The following is a 19,498-nucleotide window of genomic DNA, read 5'->3' as shown; positions in this document are numbered from 1 at the left end:
TTATGATTCTATTATCTCGTTATCCTATAGCGCTCTTCGTCCTGACCGGGAAGGAGTAGGAAAGCCCGGGATGACCAGTCAAGTATAACCCATGGTCTAGACCTTGGGAGACCAAGGTGCTAGGCCATGAGCGCCCAACTCGTCAAATCCTAATCGTATCATCCGACCGTATACTTAGGTGTTTCAGGTCTAGAATCTTGGTATGTTGAAACCCGATCGGGAATCAAATTGCTGACAACATTCCCGACCTGTTGACTGCCACGTTTCCTTGACTTCTGACTGTCATGTCCTCTTGACTTCTGGGTACCTTAACTTCTCACTGCCACATCTCCTTGACTGTCACATCCCATTAACTTCTGATTATCACATCACCTTGACCTCTAACTGCCACATCTTTATCGGATCTCATCATCATGCACCGTATCATATATTATATAACAGACATAAAACATAACCATTGCTTACACATTGGACATCGATGTCAAAGATACTAGAGATAAAAAAGGATAAAAAATTGTATATTTTCAACCATTTACATTGCTTTCGTCGCGAGCATAAACTAACTCTAGGTAATATCAGTAAGAACACTACAAGTTACATCAAAAAGTTTCCCACTGATGAATTAGAACCTACAGCACAACTTTGCAATGCAGCGCACGTAGAAAAAACCAAAACACTAACCCAAGTAGCATTCGTTAGTAATCCCATCACACAGGTTTATGATGGCAAAAACAAGGGATCTTCTTTGCTCTGGTAAATTGTGAATAACTGCTTCGAGTATCGTCTAGCGAGTTTGCGGCAGAAAGATAGTGCCGTTGGGTCATACTTTTCCAAATCCTGGACAGTTTTCTTTAGAGGGCCATTGGGATCGCCATCTGTAAGAAACTCCGCCACCATAGATCCCCTGAAACAAGATGAAGATAAGTTGATAGACCAATTCGACCTTATTGTAAGATCAATTACAAAAACAATAAACCCAGTACGTGAATTTTTAATGTCAGTTAAGTGTTAGGTAACGTATTTAGGAAAAAGAACTATTGCATCGAGTCTCAATTGAAGATTTTGATATCCAGTTTATAAGCAGGACAGTGAACGAACAAATAGTGCCAATCATCTACAATAACTAAGTTATAATGTTTTAGCCTTTGGAATTTCCTACATGTCCATATTTTTGATCTATAGTCCTTATCATGGTTACGACTTTAGTATAAATCTACCAATTTTCAACATCGACAAATAAAGAAGTATAATCTTCATACCAGATTGAAATATAGAGAGAACGTTAGAACCAAGGAACCTGAATGCAAAAAGCAGCAAGTATCAAAATCCACTCTGACAATACCTTTGAGCATCTAACTTGTTGAATCCTCGCTTGTTCAGAAGAAATGTTCCCTTCGCGGATTGCTCATCAGAAGTCTGCTGCCGATAAAGAACACAAACAGCTTTCAAGCAAAGCTCAGAATCCCTGGAAAATGATGCTAGCATATCTGCCTCAAACTCCCAACTTTCAGTCCATTTTTTCCGACTTATCTCAGCCAAGATATTACCAAAGTCGATAACACTGTCTGATTCTATTTCAGAAGAAAATTCTTCTGAACTAGGTGCACTTTCAGCACTTTCTGATCCACTTACAATGAATCCGCCTAAATTCTTGCCCTCACTATTTGGACTCGCATCATCATCAAGCTCCTTCCTTAATTCAATCTTTGTTTCCTCTTCATCATCACTGCCCAAGAACCCGAGCTTCCTTCTTGCTCTACCATTGCCTCTTAAACTTGAACTATTGAAACTAGGAGTTGATGGATTAGTAGGAAACTCCCTTGCTCTACCCTTGCTTCTTAAACTTGTTCTCTTGAAGCTGGGAGTTGACAGATTGGTAAGAAACACCTTTGCTCTACCGTTGCTTCTTAAACTTGAATCCTCAAATCTAGGAGTTGATGGATTGGAAGGAAACTTTCCTTTCACTGAATCATCTGTTTCGCTTAATTTTCGCAGTGAAATTAATCGCTTCGGCTTATAATCCTCCTTGGCTTGCATCGACCAAAGTTTTCCTATTGGAATATTATCGGCATCATCATCCTTCTCGCTGTCACTGGTAAATACTCTGGAAACACGCTTCCTTTTTGGTGTTGGAATTAGCAGAACACCATCCGGATGGTTTTCATCAAAATCCTGAACTCCCACTACTCGCCTACTAGCATCAGAATGCAGCATTTCCGGGTTCTTACATAAGGTGGAGTCATTTTTGATGTCCAAAGTTCTCTCCGCACTGTGTTTTTTCACTTCACAATCTTCAGCACGGCGCTCATCATCATTGTCACTGATCACAATTAATCCTAGGAATTTAGGGTTTTCCTTATCCTTTGTAGGCAAGCTGGCTTTGCTCTTTCCCTTTTCTTCACTTTTGTTACTCTCCATTACTCTCCGACCCAGCTTCTCAGCCTCCAGCTGTGAAATCGAGTCCTGCAACTCCTTGCATTTCCTCCTCCAGCAATCCACATTACCGTGCTCCTGCAACACGAGCAAAGTCGCAATCTTCTCCTGAGATTTCTGCTCCCTTTCTCTCGCAACTCTACAAGCTTCCCTTAACCTAAGGATTTCCTCCTCGAGGTACTCAAAATCTATCCTATGTCGCCTATCAATCTCCTCAAGGTCCAGAATCCTCGACTCTAACAAGGAGCATCTCGCTTCCTTATCCCGCAGCTTCTGCTGGAGATCTGACCTGTCGAAACGGAAACTCTCCTCGCTCTTTTTCTGTTGCTGCTCCAGTTCAGCTAGCATGTTCCTCAAACCCCCCAAATCCCGCTCGAGGCCTTCATTCCGCACGCCGAGCTCGACCTTTTCGACCTCCTTCGCAGTCAACTCCTCCAAGAATCTCTTCTCCACTTCGGCCTTCAGTGACGCCTCCCTCGACATCAGAGCGCTCTGCACCTCCTGGAAGTCCACCTTTTGGCAGGAGGATCGGAGGAACTCGACCAGCTGAGGAATCCTCATGGAGTTCAAGTTCAAGGGAAAACCCGGAGGAGGCAAGACCGGACTCTCGTCTTCGTCTCCCATGGCAACCCTAGCGCGGACCGAAAGCTTCGGTGAGCAGGAGACGAAGCGAATCAAGCGACCGTCGAGGCGTCCAAGCGAACTGAAACGTTTTACAGAGAAACACAGTGGGCCGTAGGCTTTCCTGTGTAGATTAGGCCCAACATGTATCATATTGGGCCTTATTCAAATCCAATCAGATTGGTTTAATTGCACAATTTGGCAAAAGGTCATGACCCGGTTTAATATGCACAACGAGCAAACAGATTCAAAGAACATTCGGTTTTTTTACCGAACCATGTAGGAAACTAGTTTTAAAATTATTAAATTTTTATTTTTGTCATTGATATGGTTCAATCGATTTAAAAAATTATAACTCTAAGTAGTTTTAGTTAAATTAATATTTAAGAATATTTATATAATAAGAAAAATTAAACGAACATATATGATTGATTTTATATCATTTGAAACTTTCTAGATTTATTAGCCGATTTCGGTCAAATATGATCGAAAAATCTAATTCGTATTGAAAAATTTATTGTTCTCAATATATTAGATCAAATTGATATTTGAGGGTATGAAAATTATCATAATAACTAGACGAACTCATAGAACCTAATTTCATGTCGAACTCTCTAGGCTCGTCAACTGATTTTGATTGAATGAACCTAAAGAGTTTGACCAAAATCGGCTGATAAAATTAGAGAATTTGGAATGACGTGAAACCAGATCATATGTATTCGTCTAATTCTTATGATTATATAAATGTACTCAAATATCAATTTGACTTACTTTATTGAAAGCAGTGATTTTTTAAATATAAATGTGTCTAAAAAATCTAATTCGTATTCAAAAAATTACTACTGTCAATATATTGATCAAATTGATATTTGAGTATGTTAGTACCCAAGGTAGTTTTGATGTGATCAACCAAGTCAGGTTATGTCCTGTTGGTATTTTAACCCTGCGTCTAGGTGTGCAGGAACTTAGAAGTATAAGAAGTTGAGTAAAAGACGCAGCTAGCGAAAAGAATGACACGGGAGAGAGCCGACGAGCTCAGTGTGTCCGAGGGACGAGGTGCTGTGGAAGAGTATGAGGGCAGACGAGAAACAGACGTGTGGCGTTTCCAAGGGACGAGAAACCGGAGCGGAAGATTGCTTGAAAACTGGAAGTTGAGTTCGGGTGAGCCCTATTCTAGATGGCCGAGATCACCCAAGTGAGTGGAGCTGGAGCAGAAGATCCGGACCAATGCGAGCGGGACCGGAGCTGAAGACCCGGACTAAAAAGTCAACTGGAGACTTTCTGGTCCGGGTGCTTAGACTCCGGGCGCTCAGAACTCTTCCGAGCACCTAGAATCAAAATGTCATTGGATCGCGACGTGGAGTGATCTGTTGAGATGGAGATAAAAGTTTATCCCCTCCTAGGTGTTTGGAACCCTTTTAGGCATCCCGACTAGGGCTATAAATACATCATTTGTCCCAGAAGCTTAGATAGAACACTTGTAAACAATTTCTTTTATTTAGCTTCGTATTTTAAGTACTTCAACTGCTATAAGAGGCCTCCGCCTGAAGGAATGTTTAAGTAAACACTTGTAAGCTTAGCCTAGGCTTCTCCGCCTGAAAGAATGTTTAGTGCGCTTTCAACTTCCTTACATTAACAACCTCCTTGGTTATAATCAGTAATTTCTTTGTGCCTTTTTTTTTTTTAATTTCTGTCTTTTAATTATTTTTATGCAAGTGTTAATTTTGATAAAGCTATAAAGATCGAGGAAGGTTCGTTTTTAATTGTAGGGCTATTCACCCCTACCCCCCTTCTAGCCGGCCGCCAAGGGTCTTACAATTGGTATCAGAACGAGGACACCTTGGAATGACTAACCCCCGACTGAAACAACGAGACAATGGTCGGTGCAAGTATTTATCCACCAAAGTTCGAGGGAGATTTCACGTAATGGAAACACCGGATGGAGGTATTTTTTTAAAACAGATTTTGAAATTCTGTTAATTATGAAATATGATTTTGTAGGTCCCAAAGACCAACAATGAAATGAAAAAGAAGAATACCAATGGAGCAAGAAGGAGCAAATAGACTTCGTAGCGAACGGACAAGCCGAGTTCCACCTACTCAGCGTACTTCCACCCCAGGAGGTCAATTGAATCGGCAGCTACGACTACGCAAAAAAACTCTGGAAGAAATTCCTGGAACTCCACAAAGGTACTTCAGAAGTAAAGTTAGCAAGGTGAGACATCCTCCAAACACAGCTAACAAACCTGTGGATGAACAATAGAGAAAAGGTAGCACAACTCCAAGCACGGATCAAAGAGCTCATTACTCAACTCAATAATCTCGGAGAATCGGTAACGAACCGAGATTCAATCCGGTACATGCTCAACATCTTCCCGAGGGCTCCAGAATGATCATTCTTAGTAGATACATGCTACATCTCTAAGGACTTCGAGGTAAGTACAGCAAATTCTAAAGAAATCGAAAAATCAAACAACAATCTTGCCTTGAAAGCTAAGAAGGAAGATCTTGACTCCAAAACATCAATCGATGAAGATGAAACAACCCTAATGGTAAGAAAATTTAATAAATTTAAATCACATATGAGAAAGCATTATCTATCGAAACAAAAAGAATGTCCGATGCTACAATTGCAACGAAGAAGGGCATATAAAAGACAACTGTTCAAAATTGAGGAGCAAGGACAAGGAAAAGAACAAGAAGCCAGCTCAAACCGACAAGCATAGAAATCTCAAAGCAATGTGGGATGAAACGTCGTCCAAATTAGAGATTAAAGCCCTCGCCGGACTTGTGCTAGTGGCAAGTCACCAAGAAGATGAAGCAAACTCGTCTGAAATGAGCATCAAGAGCATTGATAAAGGGGGAGCGACATCGAAAGAAAGCAACACTTCAGGGAGAGCTTCAGATTACGGGATCGACAAGGTAAGTCAGGTACGGTCTCTTCCTCCTGACAAGTTATTTCAGTTTGTTAAATTATTATCAAAAAAATTATTGCATGTTGGAAAAAAATAAAAAGTTAAAATCAAGTTTATTTGTTTCTTGTCGGTTGGAAGATTTCAATAAACTGAAATTAGAAAATGAAAAATTGAATAAAGAAGTAGAAAATTTGAAACATCGTACATGCTCAAATAATCAACATATTAGAAAATACAATGGCTTAAATTGGTACTTTAAATACCACAAGGGACAAAATAGAAATATTTCATAAAAATACATTCCTAAAAATTTCTTGGTTAATCCAGTAGGTAGGAATTTGTATTGAGTTCCAAAATCATACTTAGGTTAAATGTATTTCTGGACTTAGGGTTTTCAGAAAGAAAATTAAATGTTTAAATTTTTTAAGAGGTTTTGTCTAGAATTGGTTAATGAACCATTAATCAAGAAAACTTAGTGTCTCACCACAATTTGAAAGTTAATTACTGAATTAAATGTTTAATTGACTTATTGTGAAGCATTCAACTAATGCTTCAATTTTTTCTTAGAAAATTTTATTTTAAAAGCTCTAATCATTTAAATTTGTTTAAGTTTCTTTTAAAGGTTAATCTAAATAATTTTTTGAAATTTTTATGAACTAGGGATCAAAATACAAATTTTTTAAAAATTTTGCCAAAATTTTAAGCTCCTGTGAAATTTTTTTCTTAACCCTTGCTAAAATTTTTATTTTTTTCAAAATCTTTGAAACTTAACTTTTCATATTTTCTTATTTTTCCCTTAGACTTGTTAGACCTTCCAAGTTATATGCTTAACGTACCTCACCTTTAATGTGATCAAAAGGAGGAGTAGTAAGATTAAATCTAGGGGGAGGGTAGTACAATTGTATTTTATTTTTTAATTTTTGTACTTTAATTTTTGTACTTGTAATTTTTGCAAAAATTATAACTGCTATTTATTTATGGTTTACCCTAACTTAATTTGAGTTTGATCATATCAAAAAGGGGGAGATTGTTGGGGATGTCAATTTTCCCCGCGGGTTTGGGGCCCCGCGGGGAAAACCCGAAATGGGGATGGGGATCCCCGATTTTTCGGGGATGGGGCGGGTATAGGAATACTATCCCCATCCCCGAACCCGCCCCGAATATTATTATTATTATTATTAATAAATAATAATATGATTTTAAAAAATATATTAATAATAGTGTTAATATTAATATTAAATTTTTTGAAAATATGATTAATAATAATATTATTAATATTGATATTAATATTAATATTATCATTAATAATAATTATTAAATAATAATAATAATAATAATAATATAAATTAAATTTGGGAATGAAGCGGGGATGGGGGCGGGGATGGAGATTCGATCCCCATGGGTTCGGGTTCGGGTTCGGGGAATCTCCGAACCCGAAAAAATGAGAATGGGGCGGGGATGGGAATGACAAACCCGCCCCCGCCCCTCCCCATTGCCATCCCTAGAGATTGTTAGTATCCCAAGATAGTTTTGATATGATCAACCAAGTCAGGTTAGGTCCTGTCGGTTTTTAACCCTGTGTCTAAGTGGGTAGGAACTTAAGAGTACAGGAATTTGAACAAAAGATGTAGCTAGCGAGAAGGACGACACGGGAGAGAGCCGACGGGCTCGGTGCGTCTGAGGGATGAGGTTATACGGAAGAGTACGCAAGCGGACGAGAAGGAAGCCCGCGATGTTTCCGAGAGACAAGAAGTCGGAGCGGAAGATTGCTCGAAGGCCGGAAGTTGGGTTCGGATGAGCCCTATTCCGGATGGTTGAAATCACTCAAGCGAGTGGAACCGGAGCAAAAAATCCGGACCAATGTGAGTGAGACCAGAGCGGAGGACCCGGACTAAAAAGTCAACTAGAAGTTGAGTTTCTGGTTCGGGCGCTCAGAATCAAAATGTTATTGGATCGCGACATGGCGATCCGTTGCGATAGGGATAAAAATTTATCCCCTCCCAGGTGCCTGGAACCCTTCCAGGCGTTCCGCCCAGGGCTATAAATACATCCCTGGTCCCACAAGCTTAGATAAAACACTTGTAAACAATTTCTTTTGTCTAGCTTCGTATTTTAAGTATTTCAACTGCTGTAAGATACTTCTCCGCCAAAAGGAGTGTTTAGTGCGCTTTCAATTTCCTTGGATTAATAACCTCCCTGGTTATAACCAAGTAATTTCTTTGTGCCTCTTCTTTTTAATTTTCGTCTTTTAATTATTTTTTATGCAAGTGTTAATTTTGACAAAGCTATAAAGATTGAGGAAGGTTTGTTTTTATTTGTAGGATTATCCATCCCCCCTCTAGCCAGCCGTCAAGGGTCCTACAAAGTGTATGAGTATAATCATATGAATTAGACGAACTCATAGGACCTAGTATCACGTCATTCTGAGCCCTCTAGGTTTATCAATTGATTTTGACCGAATAAACCAAAAGAGTTTCAGCTAAAATCGGCTCATGGATAAGGGTGTAAATGAACCAAACCACTCATGAGATATTGGAAGCTCAATTCGATAAAAGCTCATTTGAGCTTGTTTAATGAGGCTAGTTAAGATAATCAAACCAAGCTGAAGTTTCATAATACTCGGTTCGTTAGCTCGTGAACATGCTCGTTAGTAAGCTCATGAATAAACTTTTAAATAAAAAAATAATAGTTTTGATATTAAATTTATAAATTTTACACTCTACTTATGAAAAATATAAACAAATATATTAAATTTATTTACTAGAATAAAATTATAAATTTTAATAAGAATATTATAATTTTCTCTAAATATATAATTTAGTTTTTAATGAATATTTAATTTTATAATTTATATGTATTAAGCTCGTTTAGGCTTGATAAAAGCTCGAATAAGCTTATGAGTTATGAATATATTCGTTAAATAAAACTTGAACTCGGCTCGATTATAAACAAGTCAAATTTAAACATTCAAGAGTTCGGTTGAGTTCGGCTCAGCTCGGCTCGATTACACACCTACTCATGGACCTAAAGATCTCGGAATAATGTGAAACCAGATTCTATGTGTTTGTTTAGTTCTTCTTATTATATAAATGGCTCAAATATCAATTTGATCAATTATATTAAAAAATAATGATTTTTTAACACGAATGTATCTAAAAAATCAAATTCGTGCTCAATATATCATTGTTCTTAATATATTAAGTCAAATTGATATTTGAGGGTATGAATATAATCATAAAAATTAGACGAAATCATAGAACCTGGTTTCACGTCATTCTGAGCTCTTTATGTTTATGAACTGATTTTTGCCAAAGTTCATTCCACCAAAATCAGTTGATGAATATAGAAAATTCAAAATAATGTTAAACTAGATTTTTTATGTTTATCTAGTTCTCTTGATTATATAAATATTCTCAAACATCAATTTAATCAACTATATTAAGAATAGTGATTTTTTGAACACGAATGTATTTGAAAAATCTAATTCGTGTTTAAAAAAATTACAGCTCTCAATATATTAAGTTAAATCATTGTTTGTGAACATGAATATAATTAAAAAAGCTAGAAAAACTGATAGGACCTAGTTTCATATCATTCTGAGTTCTCTAGATTTATCAACTAATTTTGGTCAAGTGAACCTAAAGAGTTTAATCCAAAATCAGTTGATGAACCTAGATAGATCAGAATGACGTGAAACTAGGTCCTCGTCTAATTCTTTAAATTATATTTATTTCTCAAACATCAATTTGATTCAATATATTGAAAGTAGCGATTTTTTAGACACATTAGTATTTAAAAAAATCATCACTTTCAATATAATATGTCAAATTGATACTTAAGAATATTTATATAATTTAGAGAATTAGACGAACACGTAGAAATTAATTTTATAGTATTTCGATCTTTCTAAATATATTAGCTAATTTCAGTTATTTAAAAAAAAAGAAAATTAATCAATTTGACTGTTACAATTTATAATTGTAGCAGTCAACTAGAAATAGTAAAAGTGTCAAAATAAAATTGAGTATATGGTTTAATAATTTTAAAATTAAGATACGTGCTTTAAATATTTTAAAAATTTTCGAATACGATTCGATTAAAAAAACATTTTTTTTTAAAAAAAAACGATATATCGTCATCTGCGCCTACAAATGCACACAAAATATATTCCCCAGTGAAAGTAGCAACAGACGCCACCATTTTAAATCGATGCGGTTGGGACAGATGTCGGAAATAAAGGCGCTAATCTCGGGGAAGTTCTTGCAATTGCTTTCGTTATTCTAAAGTTTGTTTTGAATTTCGAGACTAAAAACAGTAGGCGACAAACAATCTTTATACTCTTTACTTTGTTCTTTATTAATTAGTTTGGCCACAGACTCTTATTAATAAATCGATACTTGGTTTTGAGGGAAAACTTTCATATGCCCCCTGGAAAGTTTACTTTTTTCAAAATCCACACCCAGTTTTACTTTTATTTGCGAGATGTGGGATCCGGTGAGATTTTGGTGTGTATCTCCTCCATCCGACGCTTCCTCCTACTAAAGTATAGCAAGCTTTTGGTTGGGAGTTGCTGCCTTCGTCCCAAGTGGTCGATTATTAAATAGGTTTTGCAACTTAGAATTCTATTATCAGGGTTTACATATTTTTATATTTTAAAAAGTTTATTTTGATTAAACAACAAATTTGATTCTGAATTATTACATAAAAATATTTGTGTTCTGCTACGGATATTAGATAGTTTTTTCATAGAAGAAATCATAAATTTTAAAATCGCTTTAAATACATTGTAACAATTACTAGGTAACTTATCTACTGAATAATTTTTATATGTTATAGTTGCTTTTAGGTTGATTCTATACGATACAAATCATATTATTATAGAAGCTATCCGATGATTACTATACATTGTAGAAGCTATTCAGTAGCTTCGAATAATTTTTATGTGCTAATTCAAGGATAATTTGGAGATAAAATTATAGGAGTGATGCCCATTTATTTTTATTTTTAAAAAATATATCTTTTTGATAATTTGTAAAGACGCCCTTTTTTTATATTTACTTAAAAATAATTATAGGACAGCCCTCATATTTTTATAATTCCCCAGCCAAATCCAAAAACTGCTCCTATGCATCCGCCTCGCTGTTTTTAGTAATAGATTATACTTTATAGATTATAGATTATAGATAATAGATTGTGCGCATAATTGTTCTTGCGTTTCAATTATTTATTAATTACTCGATCAAGTTCCCATAAGTCAATTAATTATTAATTACTAGCTCGCTTGCTATTTATTCGTGAGACTCGCTGGGCCTGGGCAGGGACGGCGCTCCGGGAGCTCACATTGCCGCATTGATCTATTATGGGGTCGGATTGGGGACAGTGCCAGCAGCTGCAGCGGAAAAGCAAGCAATTTTTGGTCAAGTTCCTCGGCCTGGCGCTTCTTGTTGGCCTCTCCTCCCGTCTCCTCTTCTCCGGTTCCCCCATGTTCACGCCGGCGAGCGAGTTGCCCTCCGAATCCGTAGCGGAGAGATCAGACTCGACGGCGGGGTTTTCTGAGGAGGCGTATAAAGGTGAGGGCTTTTCTGTCGCAGAGATCTGTTTGGCTAGGGTTGAATTTCGCCTAAATTCACAACGTTGGTAATATTCGAAGAAAATAAGAGTCTCGAAACGAGGTGTTTGTCCGCTCCTCATCGAGCAGTGACTGTTAAAAGCTAGTCTGGTGGTTTGGGTTCTGGATTTTCATTGCGAATAAAAAGTGTATTTTACGGTGGAAAGGTCTGAACTTTAATCATTGTCAGTCTTATCATTTTTTCGGATCTTTTAGCCTGTCTTGATTAGAAAATTTGAGAACGAAGATCTTTAATTTTGGTTTTCATGATGATAACACGTATCTATATTCTCCTGAATTCTGTTTAGTTTGTTGAATTACATTGGTGGGGTTCTTATTTATAGATTGGATTAATGTTTAGGAGAGCGAAGACAATGATCTTCAAGAACATTTGTTCATAAATGATCGCATTTCACTTTACTGAGGATAATCATTTGATAGCTTCTTGGTGGCTAGATCCGTTATTGTGCTTTATCATCAGCATCAACTACTAAATGAAAATATTTAATTCCATAAAAACGCCCCAATAAATTCTACAAGAGCATAGTCCTCTCCTGAGAATATAGGCTCGTTTATTCAAATTATAGCTTTGTTCGTATGAAATTTGTCTGTGCAACTTCACCCACAAAAACTTATCAGCAACTGTATTCTATTATGGATGACTTGTTATTTGGTCCAACTGTTTTTTTTCCTCTTCCTATGTTATATGATAATTGATATTACTGTATATTTTCAGTACCAGCTTCAACAGACAAGTCTTCAATTCCAGTTCCAGAAGCAGTCACAGAGGACCAGGTTTCAAAAGGTAGTGTTCCTAAGTTAACAAGAGAGATAAATCTTACTTTTACCTGCTGATCAGCTAAGTTTGATTTGCTAACAACTAGTGATTGAGCTTATTAGGTGAATCTTATTAATTAGACTTCTGGTGATGAAGCGAAATTAATTGGATACGGATGTTAGATCAACTCTGCATAAGAATGCCTTGATTTAGTTGATAGAGAATGAGTAAGAACAATTCGACTGCGGAAAGGAGTCTGAATATTGAAACATTGTTTATTTGTATAGTGTTCTAATTAATAGCCACTGTTTTTATAGTTTCTTTTTCTTTTCCCATTATATTAGTGCAATCTTTGAAAATTTAGTGAGCTATAATTGACTAGAAGATGCACCATGCCTGATGCAGATAAGTGTGATCTCTTTACTGGAGAATGGATCCCAAATCCTACTGGACCAACATATACCAATGAAAGCTGCAGGTTTATTGAATCTCCTCAGAATTGCATGGTGAATGGGCGTCCAGATACAGGATATCTATTCTGGAGATGGAAGCCACATGGGTGTGATGTTCCTCCATTCAGTGCTAAGAAATTTCTGGGTGGTATGCAAAACAAATGTTTGGCACTAATTGGCGACTCAATTTTTCGCAACCATGCACAGTCATTGCTCTGTCTCCTTTCCAAGGTAAACTTTAGGGTCACAAGCTTCAGACATATCAATATTTTACTCATTGGCAAGTATCGTAAAGTTTCTGTATAGTTCTGTTAGACAACATTGCAAAACTATTTAAATGGAGAAAGTGAAGAAAATTGGATCCTAATTCTTATCTTGATGATTTTGTTAGTCTCACCTTACCTTGTCTTGGATGAAGGTTGGTATTGTGTAGGTTATCTGAGCAAACTTGTGCTTCCATGGGCTGTCCAAGTCCATCTCTTTTGTTTTATTGTTTATTTCTTAAGAATAGGTAAAAGTCTTGAGAGAACAGTGTTAACATCACATAATGCTATTTAAATTTGAGCATCTCTTTGTTTTAAAGCAATTTTCTAGTCTCTTTTAAAAGCTTTGATTAGAAATTTGTAGCATGCCATTCGCCGGAAAATGCAGTTAAACAGACTTAATGAAAAATTGAAGGACAAATTTGACCTGGGGATTACTATTCAACATCAATATTCTTCTGTAATTAAAGCAATGCAATGCAATGCAATTCTATTCTTTATTTCTCTGAAATTTTTTCTAGTTTATTCTTTTGGGAAAATGAACGAGTAGTGATCTAAGAGGCTTCATCCTAACATGCGCCTGGTGGAGTGCTGCAGGATAACTTACCCTTATTTTGATCTGAATCTAACAAATTTTGGCTCGTTAGAAAGTCTTGATCTGAATTAATAACTTACCATGCAACTAAAATGCAGTTGCACGAAAATAAAAGCTGAGCTCCAAGTTAACATTGGGATGGCCAGCCAACAATAACATTTCTCTCTATTTAAACCAATGCAATGCCTCTGCAGAATGGACACAGGCAAAATAAAATACTAAAAACCCTCTTGTTTTCTTCAATTTTTATTCATTTCAATTTTTTAAACATTTGTTTTGGGCAAATAGAGTGTGCCCTAAGAGGAGGCACTATCTGAACATGACATTGTGGAAGCGCATTTTTGGGTTATACCTTGAGAGTAAGCATGACAGCAAATTGAATTTGTAGTGTTTAGCATATGCCTCAAATAATTATCTTTTGCATCTATATTGTTTTAGTCTATTTGAATATTAATGGAGGTAAAATCAATTTCCATTATTTTGGGATTATTTCATAAAAATCTTTGTATTTTACTGCTAATTTCTTTACAGTATTTACATCTTACTAAACAAGCTACTCTTGCAAATTCATTGGCTGTATTTACAGTGTAAATGTTGTATGAACTTCATCACTTGCATGCTGTCTTATCCTTTCTTTTCTTGTATTAGGATTTTGTATTTTCTATGCAGACTTAAGGTTAACCATTATTAACGAATTTTGACTTTTTCCAAATTGATCTTTCTCTGAGTTTATTGATGAAACTGCAAGTTTTGCTGGTCTTTGTGAAAGCAATCAACTTTCATCAGCTATCTAGCAAACATTTTCCCCACTAGATAACCTGAAGCTGAGAGTTTAGTTTCTTTAACTAGTTTGTATTTGAACTTTATCAACTTCAAATGGATTGAACAACCTTTTTCAGAACAAGATTTACCTAAAGCTATGTCACCTTTGTATAATAAAAGACATCATTTTCTTCAAGTTTGTGCAGAAAATTCAGTATTTGAGAAAATTTTACAGGAATGAAGTTCTATAAAGAAAGTGAAGCCACTAAGTGTTTCTATCATTGTGGAGTTCTCTATGTAACATTAGGCCCCAAACTATAATTTAACTTTTTGGTGTTTGATTATGCAATTAAATTCTTAGACGATAAGTCTGTAGCCTGTGCCAACAAGAATGGTCTGTGGTATTTCTTGTGAACCTTTCACATTCCAAAATAGGTGCATATTTTTTTCTGGCCTTTGGTGCTGATAATCTTATAAAGTTATTGTCTTACCGCCAACTTTTCTTGATTCTATATGTTATAACTAACCATTTAAATGGTGCATGCTTTGCTAGTTATATTGTCCTAATTACTAACTTGTTTGCAACATGATGCTGGTATTCAGCTGGTGGTTTCTCGTATTGTTTTATTTTCTGGTTCAAATTGTTGCCAGTACTTGGTTCTCTGTTTCTTTTCCTTTTCATCCGCTTTCAATCTTTTAGGCTGTCCATAAATCCGTTGTGTAAAGAATTTGTCCAGGGTGGAGCTATTTATATGTTAATCCAGGTCATAAATCTTACAGTTATTGTTTCTGGAATTTATTACATAAGTATCAGGATACTAATTGGCTGTAATTACTGGACATAGTTGAGTTTTGAGGGCATAACATGACTTCTCTTTTCTATTTTTTTTTCCCCAGTAAACTGAGTTGATAAACATATGTCTCCTCGTCGACTGATCAAATTATTGCAACTCAGGTGGAAGAACCTGTTCTGGTTTTTCATGATGATCACTACAGATCAAGGAGATGGCATTTCCCCTTGCACAACTTCACGCTCTCGCTCATCTGGAGCCCTTTCCTCCTTAAGGCCGAGACTTTTGAAGATGATAACGGTGTGGCAACATCTGAGAGTAAGCTCCATGCCGACACACTTGATGAAACATGGACAAGCCAGTATAACAGCTTTGACTATGTGGTAATATCCGGTGGGCAGTGGTTTTTAAAAGCTGCAATTTATGTGGAGAATAACGCAGTTATCGGTTGCCACTATTGCCCGAAACTAAATTTATCAGAACTTGGTGTTCAGTATGTCTACAAGAAAACCCTCAACTCTTTATTCCACTTTATCAACACTTCAGAGCATAAACCGACCGTCATATATCGCACATGGACGCCAGACCATTTTGAGTTTGGCAAGTGGTCCAGTGGTGGAGTTTGCAACAGGACCGCACCGTATAAGGTTGGGGAATACACTGGTACAGATTTGGACCGTGCCATGCAGAACATTGAGTTGGAGGAGTTCACCAAGGCAATAGGAAGAGCAAATGGGGCAAAGCTGAAACTCCTTGACACTTTCAAACTTTCATTGTTGCGACCTGATGCGCATCCAGGACCTTACAGGACGTTCCATCCATTTGGCGACGATAAAAACAAGAAAGTTCAGAATGACTGCTTGCACTGGTGCTTGCCTGGTGCAATCGATACTTGGAATGAGCTAATTGTTGAGCTTATAAAGGACTAGTGAATTCAAGTTGCCTTTTTGCTGATGGAACTTTGTTTCTTTAATCCTCTACACTTGAAATGGAAATGCTTATAAGCCAGTGTGTCAAATTGATGTATTAGTATTTAGCCTCCATATTACTATATTAGGTTTAATTGTAAATTTTCATCTTTTAGAAACTCGAGTTAATGGAATCTGAAATCTTAGCACAGCTTTCTGGTAATGACTTTTGTAGGGTTTAAGATACACCGAAGTAGACGATAAAGTCACCATACACACAAGTTTTCAGGTGAACTCATGAACATCTGTTGCTCAACACAATAGAATCCACACGTCATATTTTTGTTGCACCCCGTGATTATTTTGATATGATCAATCAAGTTAGATTGGGTCCGATTTGATTTTGATCCCTGTGTCTAAGTGTATAGGAGTTTAGGAGCACAGAAAATCGAGTGAAAGACACAGCTAGCGAAAAGGATGACACGTAAAGAAAGTCGACGGACTCGGTGTATCCGAGGGACGAAAAGATTACGGAAGAGTATACCGATGGACGAGAAGAATGTACACGACGTTCGAGGGATGAGAAGCCGGAGCGAAAACCTACTCGAGGAGAAGGCCAGAAATTGGGTTTAGATGAATCCTATTTCAATTGACCGCAATCACCCAAACGAACGAAACAACGAAATATTCAAAAGAAGGTTGAAGCTATTTATATGTTGTAGGCAGAGGACACCCTCCATAAATATGGAAGGTGCTCTCCATAAAAGATGGGAGGCGCCCTCCATACCCTCCATGTTTATTGAGGACACCCTCGACCCAGTCTTAATAGTCATTTGACAGCGGATAAAACTTTATCCACTACCTCACTAGAGGCGCCCTCAAACAGTAGATAAGATTTTACAGAGACTATAAAAAAATCCCTGATCTAGGAAAGATACAACAACTTTAGAACTAACTACTGTAATTATTTCTTAGAGATTTTCTGAGCTTTTCAAAGAGTGTAAGAAGCTTCGCCACCTACAAAGAAAGAGCATTTTTAGTAGAACTTTGCAACCGTCTTGGATTAACAACCACCTAGATTGTAACCAAATCAAATCCGTTTGTCTTTTTTCTTTATTAATTAGTTGTTCATTTCAGTTTATTTTAATTATGATATTGCTACTAATTTTGGTTGGAAAGAAAAGAAAGATTTTATTTTTATTTTTAGACGTAGCACCCTCACCGGCCCCGTCGTTGCGCCAACAATTTCTGAAAGATTATTTCTGAGATTTCTGATAGCAGAAGGAGCTAGCAAACTTGTACAGTACACGCAATCCAATTACGATGCTGCAAGCTCAAGTATTCAAAAGAGGACTAGGCATATTTACATAATTTCTCAGAAATTGCGGCGTTGTTGGGCCTCCTCTGCCTTTATTTTTTGCATGAAAAACCAACCTTCTTGCAGCTTGCGCTAGTGCCAGTCCTCGATAGAAAGGAGAAGAACATGACAATAAAATCCTTACAGAAAAGGCGCAAAGATTAAATACACGGTTTACAAAGTGTAAGTTTAATCACATTGATAAAATAAGCCGAACTTATAATCCAAACCTGATCAGTAAATGATAGCCAAAGCCATAGAAGAATATGTATAATATAATAGAAGGCTAAAATTAGTGTACATAGAAACCACCACTGAAAGCTATATAATTGAAAGGCTCCTCTGTATTTTGCACCTTATAAGGGTAAGAACATAAGAACAGTTAGTTTCACAGATTAACCACATATTAGAAAGCAATGGGTTAGAACTTGACTGAATGGAAATTGCAAGAGGGGATCCAAGCTGTTTGTCTTTGTGCCCGAATTCCTCTGCTGATACTATTTTACACACTTCCTCAATTGTTTTTAAGCATGACAATAATGACTGCAGGATTGGGTTATGTAATATATTAATCTCTATTTAACTAACAGACTCCAATTATGGATTTAAGCGACTAATCCTTTTGATTTTTAGTACTTAGGCATCTGATACTACAACTAATTTGAGAATACAACTGAGGAGATACAAAGCACACTTGCCTGTTCACATAGTTTTAGATAATTAATCCACCACACGTCGTTCTCCTAACATCTGAACCCACTCCTTACCATTCTTCACTATAATTATCTTCTTGAAGGTTCCAATCGTGTGAAAAATTGACCTAAAATTAAAACTGGAAAAAAGATCCAGTTTCATCTCAGTTGAGTCCAAAACTCTGCTACTATTGCATGATTTCATTTATCATATATTGGTTTATGTCCATTTATTCTATCACTAGTGGTTTATAGATTATCCCGTTACCCATGAGGGATAATTTATGAGGAAAACTACTTGTAAATTTAGTCAAGATAATTCATTCACTATTTGTCATGCTTCTAACATCACAGAGCTATCAACAATATTTTCCAAAGAAACATAGTTTGACATCTAAAAGAAAGGAGATTCCTTTGTGAATTCATGATCGCATGAACTCAATTCCAGCATTAACTTCATTGGTTTATGTTTTCCTATCAATTTGGTCCCTCAAATTCTACAAAAACATATTTTTCTTTCTAAAAAGTAATATAATCCCTAAATCAACGGCCGCACCAAAAACAGAAACCCTACGAAGAAGGTAAAATACCTCACTTTTCGGTGCTGGTCGCGGCTTGCGACGGCTTTTCTCCGGTGTGATCGGTGCTCCGCGAAGGGAGGGGATTGGATCCCTTGATCAGCCATCCGAGTGCAAAGAATGAAACGCCGGCGAGGATGGCGGTGCCCCAGGCCTGGGAGTACCACCGGCTGTACTGCCGTATGGCAAAGCGCCACTGATCCCTCAGCGTCGTGACGTCGGGGTTCACGGAGTCCGGCGGGTTCGGATAGCGCGCCCCCTTCCACCCCGCCGGATCCTCGGCGCCAGGGATCGGCGTGGGCTGCGGCCTAGGCTTTGGGGATGGCGCCGCCGCTGAGATACTGGGCTTACGCGACTCTGCCATTTCGGACGTATTCTGTAACGCATGGCTGTTCATGTGAGAACTTAAAAGGTGTCCTCGGCCCAATGATTTAATTGGGCCACGCCCAATTAATTCTCTTTTAATTACAAAATATGTAATTTTTTTATATAGATATTGAAATTTGTTCTCATATCCTGTTACGTGTCGATCAACTTAGTAATATAATTAAATTTATAATATAATTAATATTACATTAGTGATAGAATTATATACTATGCCTATAATCTTTGATTATAAGGATAGTTATATTTTTTTTATTTGATGTCTATTATTATTTATAAATAATATAATTTATATTATTATAAAATAATAAAAATATCCTGCGATCTCTGTCGATGGTCGGCAGTGTTGGTGCACGGAGGC

At 36.9% G+C, this 19,498-nt stretch overlaps 3 protein-coding genes across 5 annotated transcripts; 1 reads left to right on the top strand and 2 right to left on the bottom strand.

Annotated features, from left to right (window-relative positions):
• Positions 1 to 475: 475 nt before the first annotated feature.
• On the bottom strand, positions 476 to 3,114 carry LOC122005065. The gene is made up of 2 exons (XM_042559973.1): positions 1,343 to 3,114; positions 476 to 904 (listed from the first exon to the last, which is right to left on the bottom strand). The coding sequence occupies exons 1-2, from the start codon at positions 3,055 to 3,057 to the stop codon at positions 718 to 720; spliced, it is 1,902 nt and encodes a 633-aa protein (XP_042415907.1). The 5' UTR covers positions 3,058 to 3,114; the 3' UTR covers positions 476 to 717.
• An 8,140-nt stretch (positions 3,115 to 11,254) lies between these two features.
• Positions 11,255 to 16,335, top strand: LOC122005064 (protein trichome birefringence-like 26). Its single transcript, XM_042559971.1, has 4 exons — positions 11,255 to 11,539; positions 12,314 to 12,382; positions 12,761 to 13,038; positions 15,383 to 16,335. The coding sequence occupies exons 1-4, from the start codon at positions 11,329 to 11,331 to the stop codon at positions 16,145 to 16,147; spliced, it is 1,323 nt and encodes a 440-aa protein (XP_042415905.1). The 5' UTR covers positions 11,255 to 11,328; the 3' UTR covers positions 16,148 to 16,335.
• A 1,024-nt stretch (positions 16,336 to 17,359) lies between these two features.
• LOC122005063 lies at positions 17,360 to 19,136 on the bottom strand. Of its 3 annotated transcripts, none has more exons than XM_042559968.1 (2): positions 18,766 to 19,136; positions 17,360 to 17,623 (listed from the first exon to the last, which is right to left on the bottom strand). In XM_042559968.1, exon 1 carries the CDS (start codon positions 19,115 to 19,117, stop codon positions 18,767 to 18,769), a length of 351 nt encoding a protein of 116 aa, XP_042415902.1. In that variant the 5' UTR covers positions 19,118 to 19,136; the 3' UTR covers positions 17,360 to 17,623; position 18,766. The 3 variants fall into 3 exon arrangements, with proteins under 3 accessions (XP_042415902.1, XP_042415903.1, XP_042415904.1); XM_042559969.1 differs by having other exon boundaries at positions 17,360 to 17,576; XM_042559970.1 differs by having other exon boundaries at positions 17,547 to 17,838.
• Positions 19,137 to 19,498: the final 362 nt, after the last annotated feature.

Source organism: Zingiber officinale, chromosome 7B (assembly GCF_018446385.1).
Source record: "Zingiber officinale cultivar Zhangliang chromosome 7B, Zo_v1.1, whole genome shotgun sequence".
Lineage (NCBI taxonomy): Eukaryota > Viridiplantae > Streptophyta > Magnoliopsida > Zingiberales > Zingiberaceae > Zingiber > Zingiber officinale.
Note: the sequence above shows the minus strand (reverse complement) of the source record. Positions and strands in the feature narration are given on the sequence as shown.